Raw genomic sequence first — 13,384 nt, 5'->3', positions numbered from 1 at the left:
ATTGGATTTTGTCCAACCAATGAACGATAATCAATGTAAAGTCATTTAAAGATGAAGATCAACAGCAAACTATCACATTAATGAGGCTGGAACTAGAAAATGTTTGGTAAATGATTCATTGATTATCAAAATTGGTAAAAAAAAAACAACTGTTAATTTTCTGTTAGAGTGAATAATACTCTGATCCATTAATTGTTCCAGTACAATCAGTTAATTGTTTAAATAGGTCATACAGAGCAATGCGCAAAACATAAACCATTAAAGCCCTGATTTCCTGCTCTTCTTGCAAACCGGCGGATTATTTTTAATATTATTTGATATACAATCTAAATAGCCAATGTCCAAAACAGCCAGAATAAAAAGCAGATAGTATGCCCCTCAGCTCATACTGCACATTATGGACAGTGGAAATGATATAGGTGAATCGGCAGTTCTTCTGATCCCTATGCTAATGTAATTACAGGTAAGGCTTTGGAGATAGTACTAACCCTGCAGAGCATTTGGAAAAGGTTTTTTTTTTTTTTAGTTTGAGCAGGCTGTTCTCCCCTCTACTATTAAATCTAATGGGAGGCCAGAGCACTGGGATGATGGGCTAAAGGAAACTTGATCTAATGGTGGATGATTAATGTGGCACGGTTGGTGTTTGCACTAAAGTACAACACAGCCACATGTGAGAGGCGTGTGTGTGTAGCTCATTGACAAATGGCTGGTGAAATAAATCAGGACCATATTCACTGTCTCTCTCTTTCACCTTTCTTGTTCCCTGCACTCAATCTTTCATTCTTACTAACACAGATACACACACAAATCCACAGGGAGGGCTCCATGTTGCTTTAAATAATTACGGGCCCGCAACCTCGTCTGACAGGAAAAGAGTAAATAAGTCTCATAGTCCAGGAGGTTAATACTTGGCAGAGGGACGCAATTCTGCAATGGCTTTGTGACACTTCAAACAGAAAGATCCCAGGTTGTGTGTATGTGTGTAAACTCACAATCAAGACAATCAAGTACACACTACACTCCTCATATGGCTATTTTATGTGATTATGTTCAAGGGTGACAGATTATCTGAACAGAGTCTCTCAGTGCTCACTGAGCGTTGGGAGTCCTTCACTCCACGAGTGGCTTTCACCATTCAATGAGGCCGAGATCTCAATTTAAGTGTGACAAACATCTGTACAATGAGTGCAATGAGAGGTATGATCTCCAGAGTACTCAGAGTTGTGTAGTACACAAATATAAGTTACATTTATGATTTTTTTGATGCTTTAAGATTTCAAGATGTGTCTTCTGTGAAGCATTTTTAACAAGGTATTTGTGATGAATGTTGTCAATGTGTTTTGATTTGATCTTTTGTCTCATTTTTGAGTTTCACTTTCAATTTCAGGTGAATCAAATGCACATTAAATACATTTAGTAAGGAAGGCGCAAAGAAAGAAAACAGCAACATGAGATCTGAGACAGTCCCCCACTGAGTCAATCAGGAAGAATAACTTATTCATTACACAATTGTCTCATACTTTGTATTTTTGGTCATCATTTCTAGTGGGTTAGATTGTACTCAGATTAATTGTTGAGATCTGGAAACACAGCAAGACGCCACAGTGAAGTCCGATGGGGCCAGAATCACAAGCACCCAGGCAATCAGACAAACAAGACTACAGTTTAGTTAATTATCGAAATCTGTAACACTTTATTTGGAGGAAAAAACTGGAAACAGGAAAACTGTGTGTGTGTGCACAGGAAGCCAAAGAGTTTGCAACAGTTTTACGACCTATATTTTCTCTTCCAAATACATTTGGCTAACCTAGAATTTTGTTTATAACCTGACTGTTCATGTTTTTTACTCTATCTGACCTTTTCTTTAGTGATGTCAGTGTGTTCCAATATGTTAGCGATAAATTGGTGAGTACAGTGCAATTATAAGTGATAGGAATGATGGCGCAAACTACAAAAACAAGACCAGAGTTATAAAAAAACTGGAAGTTTCCAGTTTCATTAAAGTTAGTACTCACTTTGGAGCAATCAATGCATTATGGAGCGTAACTGAAAACTCTGGTCAATAAAGTTTGAAACATCAGTTCAGGTAAAACAGAGTAGAGGAAGGATTTTTCACAGTTGACCCTTTGATTTCATTTGGTCGACATTTGTTTTTACCTGCAGGGTTGGAGAAATCGAGGACGCTGGTGGCCGGCTGCAGCAGGTCAGGACTGCTGGATGACAGGTTGCCGGGAATGGGCATGATGGCCACGCTGTGACGACACTGCTTGGTACCCACAATGCTGTCATCCTGAGACTGACCCATGCTGGCATCACTAGAAAGGGAAGTGGGGATGGCAGAGAGGGTGGAGCGAGAAGAGGGACGAGAAAGAGAAGGGAGTGAAGCAGGTATGGAAGGTTGGGAAAAGTTGAGAGGAAGGGTGGCATTAAAAGAAAAAAGGTGTGATATTATAAGAGAGAGAGAGAGAGAGAGAGAGAGAGAGAGAGAGAGAGAGAGAGAGAGAGAGAGAGAGAGAGAGAGAAATTAGATTTACTCCATCTGAGACAAACTTAATGTTCTAAAATGAAGGTATTTATTTTGCAGCAGTAGACATTTTTTTTCCTAAAAAATCCATTCCCCCAGTGTTTTTATGAGTTTTAAGCACAGGTATTAAAATCCCTTTATCCGGAGAACATATTAAAATCACAACTCATAACACAATGGGGAAAAAATATTAGGAGAGATAAAAATCAAAATGTCTACTCTTGCAGAAGGACAATACAAAATATCAATATCAATACTTTTTGTTTTTTTTAATATGCAGCAGTGACACGGCTGGGGCGGTTTCATGAATGGCAGTAACTGATAAGGAGCATTCACGGAGAGAGAAGTTCACCAAACACACACAACACAAGACGAAGAGATACTGCTTCACACACACAAGCTGACAGAGACACAAACAAGCATCACAAACAGCAGAACACATATGAAAAGTAATGATACATATGAGTATTTTAGCTGTTTCAGATGTTTTCCCACAATTGTATTTAAACATTTGTACTTTGTGTCCCTGCTCTTAGGTTTTGTATTCATCTCTGTGTGTGTGTGAGTGTGTGTGTGTGTGTGTGTGTGTGTGTGCGTGTGTGTGTGTGTGTGTGTGTGTGTGTGTGTGTGTTAGCATTTTTAGTTTACTGTACTCTTGTATGTGTGTCCAGCAGTTGGCCACATTATGAAGCTAAACTAGAAGTGACAGGCGCCTTTCTACCTGGCTCCTCAGCCCCACTCAAGGATATGCATACATCAACCTTTATGTTAAAGGCCTCAATAGACCGCATGGATCTGCATACATGTGCTGGAAATGCCAACTATTATGAGACAAACCCACAGACGGACAGTTTGGGTATTGTGATTCTGAATAGCCTCAAATGATAAATGCAGTTTTCTGAAGGTCTGAAGGATGGATTGTACCATCTTACACAATTGTGGTAGCTTTTGGAAAACTCAAGACTTTTAGGATCTTTTTTACGACATTTCAATCTGCTGTAATAAGAACAGAGTCTGAGAGTTATTCATGTCTTGTCTGCATAATAATTGTAACTTCCCTCTAGGTGTGTGTGTCTGTACAGTATGTACTGAACACAGCGCTGTAATGCAGGGCTGCGACTAATACAGCTGTGTGCTTCGGTAGCAAAGCTTCTGTAATCTGCGAGTCACCAGTCTATAGGTACTGCACCGATAGGACGGAGGGAAGACAGGGAAGAAAAAGATGGAAGGGTGGTAAAAATGGATACAGGCAGATGAAGACATTTTTAAAAAGCAGGAAGGTTAAATAACTTGAAGGGTAAAAAGAAAGACACAAAGGAGATTAAGAAAGAGGATTGAGGTGAAATTGAAACTGATAAGGATATCACAGGGCTCAAATTAGGCTTGACTGACATTGTCATGTCCTGGCTGTAGCACACCTCTAATAATATTCACACTTTCAACAATGGAGGTCAAGACAGAGACCAAATGATAACTAATGATAAAAATATGGCAGTTCTACATATTGAACTGTATTTATATATGTCACAGTCAAAATAGCAAAGTTTTTAGAGAAGTATGATTTAGTCCATTAAATATGGAATTACATATAAAGAAATTTCCCACATAGAAAAAGCATGAAAGCAAAAGTCTTTATGCATTTAGGTATTCCTCTAATATACTTAAAATTCCAGGTGTGCTGAATGTTGAGCATCAAAAAACTAAAACCATCTGTAAACATGCTACTATTCAACACTGAATTTAACCAAGGAAAGGCCTCCATCATATTTTTTTCAACGTCCTGAATACATTTGGTTGAATAAGCACTCTACACCCAACTCCAGAAGGAAGCGATGGATATAAATTTAATTAGAGTTTCAATGTGAAAAAGAAGCAGAAGAACACCTTGACTCTGCAGAAAAAAAGTGGGAACAGTTGAAGGTCTAGGAACTCATATGTTAAAGGAATTAGCATGAAATCTATAAATGCTGTCCTCTAGTCATGTTGCTGAAGGGCAATGTTGCTGCTGAGTGTGTGTGGGTGTGTGTGTGTGTGTGTGTGTGTGTGTATGTGTGTGTGGTTTCCTGCTGTGTGCGTGTCTGCTAATGGATACTGAATCGAATGGTCGGAGGATGGTTGGAGTTTTGCAAGAGGTCTTACCCAAACAGGCCCCTGAAGCAGCGGAGACAAACGGGAGAGAGACGACATTGCAAAGCGTGAAAAGAAACAAAAAAGAAAACAGAAGCAGACCTCTGCTGAAGTGATTCAGCAATACAAGTGAAGCAGAGTGACAATGTCTGTGCACATCCAACAAAATAAAACAACACAAACACACATGTAGGTTGACAGTATACATATATATATACAATAGCCAGAAGTTTGGACACACTGACAGGTTTGCTGAAATAAATAAGCAGAAAAACGTCAGCAACAATTTCCTGATGGCAGCATAGATTCATACACACCACATGACAGGAAATTGTAGAGCAAGTGAGGAAATTCAACTGGACTGTTTGACCTCATTCACAAAAAACACAAGTAAGATGATCTACACAGAAAATGTTAAAAACCAACACTGAAGACTTCTTTCAGATTTCTTAAAGACATTTTTTAGGGGAAAGAATGATAAACTGTGGATTTGACCATATCAAACATATAGGAACAGATCTTCCACAGAACAACACAATGTCTTTAACATTGGAGGTGAATTTATAATATTAATTTTTTTTTTGGTTACAATTCAAATAGTAGACAAAATGATCAAGTTATGGGCTAGCATTTACGGCGGCTCTTGTGTTTGAGACTTTTTTCAGCTACCGAGGGATCTGATGGTTTCTCATAAGGCCACAAGACCAAAATGTCATAAACTCTGTTCTTTAAAATGTTCAATTGTTTATCTTGAGAGGGATAACAGTTATAAATTGGCCATTTTGCCAACACTGGCATATTTACAGTAATGCTTCTCAGTGTGCCCTGCTACTGGATAAAAAAGAATTAATAAGAACAGTGCTATTTTGATTCAGGTTCACACATTCAACCACAAGTGCTTCTATGATTAGAAACTAGTAGGCGGGGGCATTTTGCCTCTGACAATGCCATTGCCAACTATATTTTTATTATACAAGTGTGATCCTGTGTGAAATGAAACCTATTTCTTTTTAACTTTGTAAGTCTTGTACAGACAAGTCTATAGCTATGACTGATTGAAAATGTCCTGCACAATTCCTCTTGGAGGTGGAGCAGCAATGCAGCAGTAGTGCAATTTAAATGTGTACCTCTTGCAGTGTGAATGCTGAAATGCACAAACAACACCATACTTACAGCAGTATGCATTATTGTTTCGTACATGTTACTGTATCACAGAGAGGTAGACAGGATGAAAATGGCATCTCAGTACATTGAGGTTACTACTTTATTGTCATCTCATTAAATCAGGCAGACAAACTGACAAGAGGCTAAACCTTCTGTCTATTGCTTTCCAATATAAGGAATATAAATCAGCTGGGTTGGTCAATATTAGACGCATGTAAAGGTACATGCACAAACCCAGACCTCTTAATTTGGCAGAAAAACGACTTGTTTATTGCCGGTGTGTCCTTGTCATATAAAATTCTTGTCTGAAGTGGAGCACAATGTCGGCCAAAAACAGAAAGAAGCAGCATCAGTAACGGGTGGGTTTGTGTGTGTACATAAAGTGAGCAAAAGCATCTGAATAGGATTATAAATTGTTAAACAAGGTTATTTTCCTCAATTAGGAGAATTAAAAATTGAGGGAAATGATTCAAAATGTAGCATTTGCGAGAGAGATTGTACCATAGCAACGGTCACAGTTTGGATCCCTGTGAAAGCCAATGTATCCTTACACTGAAAATGAGTCCACTGTTTGTGTGTGTATGTGTGTGCTCAAAACTGCATGGTTCTGTCATCAGAACAGCATGTACCTTGCCTAATTGCGCACACAAACACACACCCAGTAGAGAACTTTACAAAAACCACTGTAGAGGGTTTATGCATCCGGCAAACCATCATCTCTCACATTGCCTCCCCTCAAATTTTCCTTCTACAACAGCCACTGATGAATCCCGATTGACCCGTCTCAGCTCTATTCTCATTTCCAGCCCCTTTAATCAGCTATCAGTTCCTTTGAATCAAAGAGCAGTTTGAATGGTGCCGACTAGCGAAATAAAAAGCAATGAAAGGCCTTGTTTGGTCGATAAATAGAACGCAAAGGAGAGCCTTTGGAAGCTGTGCATCGAGCCGGATCAATGGCCGTGTGATAGCGTGTTGCGTTATTAGACAGAGCACAATCAGTTTTCATGCAAACTGTGGGGCTTTGTGAACATAATCACTGCTGAGCTGGAAACTGATAGAGTGGAGACAGTGAGAGACAAAAGTGAAGGGACATGGATATGCATGACAGCGTCTGTGCGAGCATGTGCGTGTGTGTGTGTGAGAGAGTTTACAGTGCGCAAGAGCAGTGCCAATGGTTAGCTCTGTAATTAAGAGGGCGAGAACAGCACCTTCTCTCTCCAGCACTGACACAGTATGGAGTTTAATGAGGCCTGGAAAGGCATGAAATGATAAAATGAAATCTAGTCTGTAACAGCACGTTACGGGTGGAATATTGAATGTGAGCCTCTGTGTGCACAATTACTTGCAATTGCTCCAGATGCTGCAAGTACAATGGCTGGTTATGGATGGCAGTGACAACGGTTTTATGATGATGATGATGCCTTTTATATTTTCATAATTTGGCTGGAATCAATTGATGTTAAGGAGCAGAAGAAAAGTGAGAGCAGGAAGAATACTGCATACCAGACAAACACAAGTAGATAGTGCAAAAGCGAGACAGGCGTTTGAATTGGGACAGACTATCAGCACGTTAGGTTTTGCCCCACTTGCATACTGTTACTTATTACTGTGAATCACCACTTTATAATAAATGCAAGCAAGAATTGCCGTAAGAGTTGGGTGCAATTGCTCCATTTCTCATACTAGCCACGAGAAGAGGCTAAAATCTTCTCTATCTTTGAGGTGCAATTGCAATAAGATCAGTCAGGTTTCTGCACACGCCTCAAATATTCTCTGTCTGCAAATGGTCAGACTGCTGCAATACCAATGTAGAGTCAGTAGACAGATCGAGTCAGAGAGGAGTGTGTGTCGACCAATTTGTTTTAGAGTTGTTTTTGTAGAAGGTAAATGCACCTGAACTTACTTTACTCATCTTTTAAAGCTCTCCAATAAATCTCCTAGACATTCAATTCATGCCAGATTGTGTTTAAAATTGATTTTTTGACCATATTTCAGGTGGTGTATACAGTCTTATAAAGGCATGTGGATAAAGTAGCCCCGGATGCTTTATTTGATCATCAAAACAGATTTAATGATACATATTTTACTGAAGCATTAAATGTCAATGCAATGGAGCACTTCCTGCAGCCACACAGGCGACAGTGTTTATATTAATCCTCTTACCTGAATGGTTTGGGTGGTAGTATACTGAAGCGTGTCTTCTCCAGCATCTTCCTGATCTTATTTCGCCCTCCAGACACAGTGTTGGCCTTCATTTTCCTGGTGGCCTTGTGGTCCGTTGGGAACTCCATGTCTCCAGGAAGGTCGGGGATGGAGAAGCGATTGCCTTTTTTCTCCTGGATCTTGGGAATGTGAGGGCCGCCATTCTTCTTCTCGTGCATGATCCTGCTGAGGAGCTCTTTGAAGACTAGGTGGAAGGAGGTGGAGAGAGAGAGAGAGAGAGAGAGAGAGAGAGAGAGAGAGAGAGAGAGAGAGAGAGAGAGAGAGAGAGAGAGAGAGAGAGAGAGAAAGAGAGAGAGAGAGAGAGAGAGAGGAGGATTGGTCATCATCTTGAATGATAATGATATGTTTCAAAGATGACTGTGCTATATGTGCTTTAAGTATGTGAACACTGTGACTTCACTCACCAAATATGTTGGTTTTGACGGTGAGGGAGAGGTGCGTGTTATTTCTCAGGATGTCAACAGCTTTGGAGAGGGATATGTTCTCAAAGTTCTGTCCGTTGATCTCCATGATCTAAAACAAGACAGATGAAAAAGGAAAAATTGTAGGAAAGAAGATCCACTGAAATTCTCCATAAGATGTAAAACTTTTAGATTATTCTAAACTCACAAAAAAAGATATTTTCTGTTTTTTCTGTAATATTTTTGACTCAACATTCAGCAAAGAGTGAACAGTGTGGTTCCAGTCCTCAAAATGACACACAAAGGGAAGTATGCACTACAGTGTGGCTGTTGGACAACTTGATGGGAACACTGTCCTGTAGTTTACAGCAGTTAATAATGAAATAAGAAGCAGCCGGTCAGTCGATCAACTGTATTAAAGGCTACTAAATTTTTGTAATCATTCATAGGAAAGCATTTAATAATTTAGAGTAGGAATTTGAATTAAGTTGTGTCTGCAAACAACATCAAGTAAAAAGAGCCTGTGATCTAACTGCTTACTCACTGTGAGACACTCATAAGTACAAAAGTGTTTAAACAATATCTGACAACAGGAAACACAAACATTAGACTGGACTGGATAACTTGGTTTTTGCTCTGGCCTGATCCTCAGTGGGACACATATTACATCTATACCTACAAATAATATACCTAAATTTACCACAGATTTAAAAAATAATCCTGTAAATTGGTGTGATATGACAAGGACTGAACACACTGTCACGTTGTGACTTTTAAAAAGGACTACTGCACTTATTACCAGATCATAAGACTATATTTAACTAAAACCTCATATACAAAGAGGTGAAAGTCCTCCGCTCATGTTGTGAAGATGAATTAACTCGAGCATGACCACACATCTTTCTGGATGTTTAATCGCCGCTACATATATCATATCACATAAAACACTTAATATTCTTTTAATCATTTAGTAACTTTATGTAATATATTCCACATTTATCAAAGCAGTGGCTGGATGCAGAGCCCTGATAGTTCTCCATTCTGTCGATGTAATTAGGGACTGATTCTCATCTACAGATGTACACAAATGCAATAAACTATTTGTTCAGATAATGATCTAGCAATGCTCTGGTTCCTGAGGTAGAATTAGGTACAATCGACTCTCACACAGGCCTCTAATCACACTAAAGACTACTCCTCACACGTTATGGTTTCTCAAGCTGAGGCGCTGCACTGAAACGCATCATGCACTTCAATCCAGTGGAAAAGCATAAAATACTTTTAATTGACTTATTGTTTGCCACCACAGCTAACAGCTGCTCCGATAGGCGTGATTTGCAATAAAGCAACATTCCTTATTACAGCACAGGATGTTGCATTATGTCCTCTCACCTGATCTCCTCGTTTGAGTCCGGCCTCTGCAGCCTTGCTCCCTTCTTCCGCCGACTCAACAAAGATGCCGAATCCTCTCTCGCTGCCACCCTGCACACTGAAGTAGAGTGGTGACTCCCTGGACGCCTTCTGCAGTGTGATCTGCCTCCACTTAGCCTTGGCTGCACATGCAATGTTCAGCAGCCGCAAATGGCCCTTCATTTTCTGACAAGGAGAGAAAAATGGGACGACAGTGAGCCCGAGGAGTCTCGCACAAATTAGCTTTTGTTTCCTAAGGTGAGCAATGTAGTCTCGGATGGAAAAACAAGTTGCAAATATAATAATGTGCAAATGCTTAAAGCTGATTTCAAACTGTTTGTTTATTTCATGAGAATATGAATTATATTTTGATATTTGTTTAATTTGAGCTACCAATCTCACAAGACAAGGGCTGCAGGAATGCCTTTGGGGACTCTTGCTGTCTTGAAATTTTAAGTAATTATAATATAGTGATAAAACCTTGCAAAACAGACAGAAGAAGATGGCCGAATAGTGTAGCAAAAACATAAAAAATAAGCAGAATCAAAGCTCAAAGTTTAGACTCATGTTTCATCTTACTGTGACTTCTAGATGTTTCTCAAATTCCTCCAGGAAGCGTGTCATTGCCGGGTCACCCTCAAAGTCATTGAAGTGGTTGTTGACCCACAGCAGCACTGTTCTCGTTACCTGTGAAACACAATAAGGGGCTTTTATTCGGTGCAGACCCGAAACATACTTATTGTTATTATTATTACTTCCTGTGACAACCTAGTTTCACTCTCCAGTTCTTCAAAGACCTTGCACTTAAGTGTTCATGCAGTATGCATATTCTATAGCTGTCAGAGTTCATAAATAACTACACAGCCACAGAACTGGTGGGGTTCAGTGTATTGCTCAAGTACTCTTTGGTGGGCTAAATGCTTGGCAACAAGAGTGTTTGAAGTGATCTATTCACTACAGTATGTTACCATGTGGTCAGAAACTGCACATAGAGTATATGTATATGTACATATATATACTTTAACTGGTAGACACTTTGAATGGTAGAAAGCAAACCTGCAGTAGCAAAGAGGCTAAATAATGACTTAGGTAGCAGAGAAATAGTTTAACGACTGATTGATCACTTAATTTCGTTCACAGTAATTACAAGAAAAATGTAAAGTAAAGGGCATTGGGAAACAATTGATTCTGCAAATTTACACTACATGGTAACATTGTTCTAAACTTTGCAAAAGGTCAGAGCAGCAACCGATACATCACCACAGAGCATCAATCAATGTCCACTTTACACACTTTGCTTCCTCTCTCTCATCATCCTCTCTTTACACATTCTCCCTCTTCTCGTACTGTACAGGATTGGATCCTGTTCAAGGGGGCTGAAGATTATAAGCCTGAATGACAACCGCATAAAGACTATTGACAGCACAAGACTAATCTTAGGTTAAAGCAGTTATGGACAATGGGAGTGTCTGGCATGAACAAATCGCTGTTGGGCTCAAGGACAGCTGAGCTGGCTGAATTTGTATTGATCGGCATGTGAGCGGCACAACACACGAGTTTCCATCAACATGCATGAATACAAAACATTAGCAGGGCCGATAGAAGCATGTGGATCGGCATTTAAATTTGCACACATACTGTAAAATAGTACAGTTTTAACTTTGCACATAAACTTTTCTACCATGTAACATTTACACACATGACTTAACGTTCCCATCCCACTTGACACACACACACACACACACACACACACACACACACACACACACACACACACACACACACACACACACACACACACACACACACACACACACACACACACACACACACACACACACACACACACACACACACACACACACACACACACACTCTCTCTTACCTTGTCTCGGAGGTTTTCCATATGGAACCACTCCAGCAGTTTCTTGCCGACATCCATGGGACTTGACAGGAAAGTCCTGTAGGTCAGCAGGAAGTCTTCGATGTAGGTGGGGTCCACCACCGATGGTTCCTCCACCAGGTGCATGATCAGACGCTCTGGGGTTCCCTAGGGTGAAAATACACACACACTCATATAATGATATATGGAGAAAAAAAAACATGTATGACATGCAGACTCATACATACACATATAAGACAGCTAAAATCACACAAGGGCACACAGTCACTCACACACAAAAGTATACGTGCACAAGCTCACACACACATTGCCACGAGCAGGCACAAGAACACATGCACGAGCCAATTTGAATAAATTATGTCGACATTAATCATAAAAGTGACAAGGACATGAACTATAAAGACGCATTTATTGAACAGGGCTGTCGGTTAACCATCAAAACTAAGATGTACATGCACACACACAAATACACACACAGATAATCTTTTACAATAGTGCAATTAATTTGTTTATGAAATATTTGTTCTGTATGATTTCTATAAAACTCCAACTACACCTCCATGTATCATTTGAGAATAAACATTGGATATCGTTGTCTATATATTCTTTTTTTTTTCATATGGAACAGACATTCAATGTCCACGACACAGAAAGTATACTCCTCTGTTTTCAGCGAGTTTCTTAATGTCATCAGATCAGAAGTTACTAGGGGAAACGATTCATTTGACAGGGAACAGAAACTAGAAAGGCATCCACTTTTGTCTGACACAAAAAGAACAGAGCCAAAAACAAAAGCGGAAATGCTAACACTTGTGAATTGACTCATCTCCACTGGATGTGTTTTGGAGCCAACAGCCTTCCTCGGAGCAGCCGCCAAGAGAATCATTCAGGCCCATTATACGATCAATACCTGATTGCCTCTGGAGGCTCAGGAAAAGGATCAAAAGGCCTTGGAGCACACTGCAATGTAGCGTACAAGAAAATGCTCCGGGAAATGGCTTCGATTATGCATGTTCTGCTTGGTACAGTGGTTTGACAGCTAAACTTAGGAACAAACTGCAGGTGATGCAAAATAATATTCTGTATTTATTAAATGCATCCCCTCAAACTCTAAATGTTGGTAGTGGTGAATTCAGAACTGCTGCCAGTACAGCTCTGAGTAGAACAACAGAAGCTGCATCATATGTATAATTGTATTAATGTGAATGCTCCTAAATACTCATGTTCTCAGATAACAATGGTCCATATTTAGTATAACTATAATACCAAAGCCCAGTGTGCGTGTTCATGTAGAGTTCCTCAAGTGAATAACATAGCCAGAATATCCTTTTTTTTCACTGATGACATGTTGTGGAACAGTTTTTAAATACGAGAGGGGCTGATAGAAGTCAGGTTAGAAACAGGGTAACATATTTATAATACAATCTGCAATGACACTGTTACTTTAGCTGTCCTTGTTTTCTGATGTGGGAGTTATTTTTGTAATTTTAAAATAGTGGTGATGCGTTTTTGGATTTCAGGATTGTTTTGTTTGATTTTATATTGAATGTTTTTGTGTTTCTTTATGTTTTTTTTGTCTTTTAACATCTTGGGACCATGTTGGGAATAAGTGTTTTCTCTTTACCATGCTAT

At 39.5% G+C, this 13,384-nt stretch overlaps 1 protein-coding gene across 3 annotated transcripts in view; it reads right to left on the bottom strand.

Annotated features, from left to right (window-relative positions):
• LOC133994187 (rap guanine nucleotide exchange factor 6-like) overlaps positions 1-13,384 on the bottom strand; it is a 147,956-nt gene that overhangs the window by 24,455 nt on the left and 110,117 nt on the right. For all 3 annotated transcript variants that reach the window (XM_062433406.1, XM_062433407.1, XM_062433405.1), the window contains 6 exons: positions 11,735-11,899; positions 10,429-10,536; positions 9,832-10,035; positions 8,443-8,551; positions 7,979-8,222; positions 2,158-2,315 (listed from right to left, as the gene is read on the bottom strand). In XM_062433406.1, the coding sequence (XP_062289390.1) occupies positions 2,158-2,315; positions 7,979-8,222; positions 8,443-8,551; positions 9,832-10,035; positions 10,429-10,536; positions 11,735-11,899 (988 nt within the window). The remainder of the gene's footprint in view (positions 1-2,157; positions 2,316-7,978; positions 8,223-8,442; positions 8,552-9,831; positions 10,036-10,428; positions 10,537-11,734; positions 11,900-13,384) is intronic.

The sequence above is a fragment of the Scomber scombrus genome, chromosome 14 (genome assembly GCF_963691925.1).
Source record: "Scomber scombrus chromosome 14, fScoSco1.1, whole genome shotgun sequence".
NCBI lineage: Eukaryota > Metazoa > Chordata > Actinopteri > Scombriformes > Scombridae > Scomber > Scomber scombrus.
This window is presented reverse-complemented; position numbering and strand designations above follow the sequence as displayed.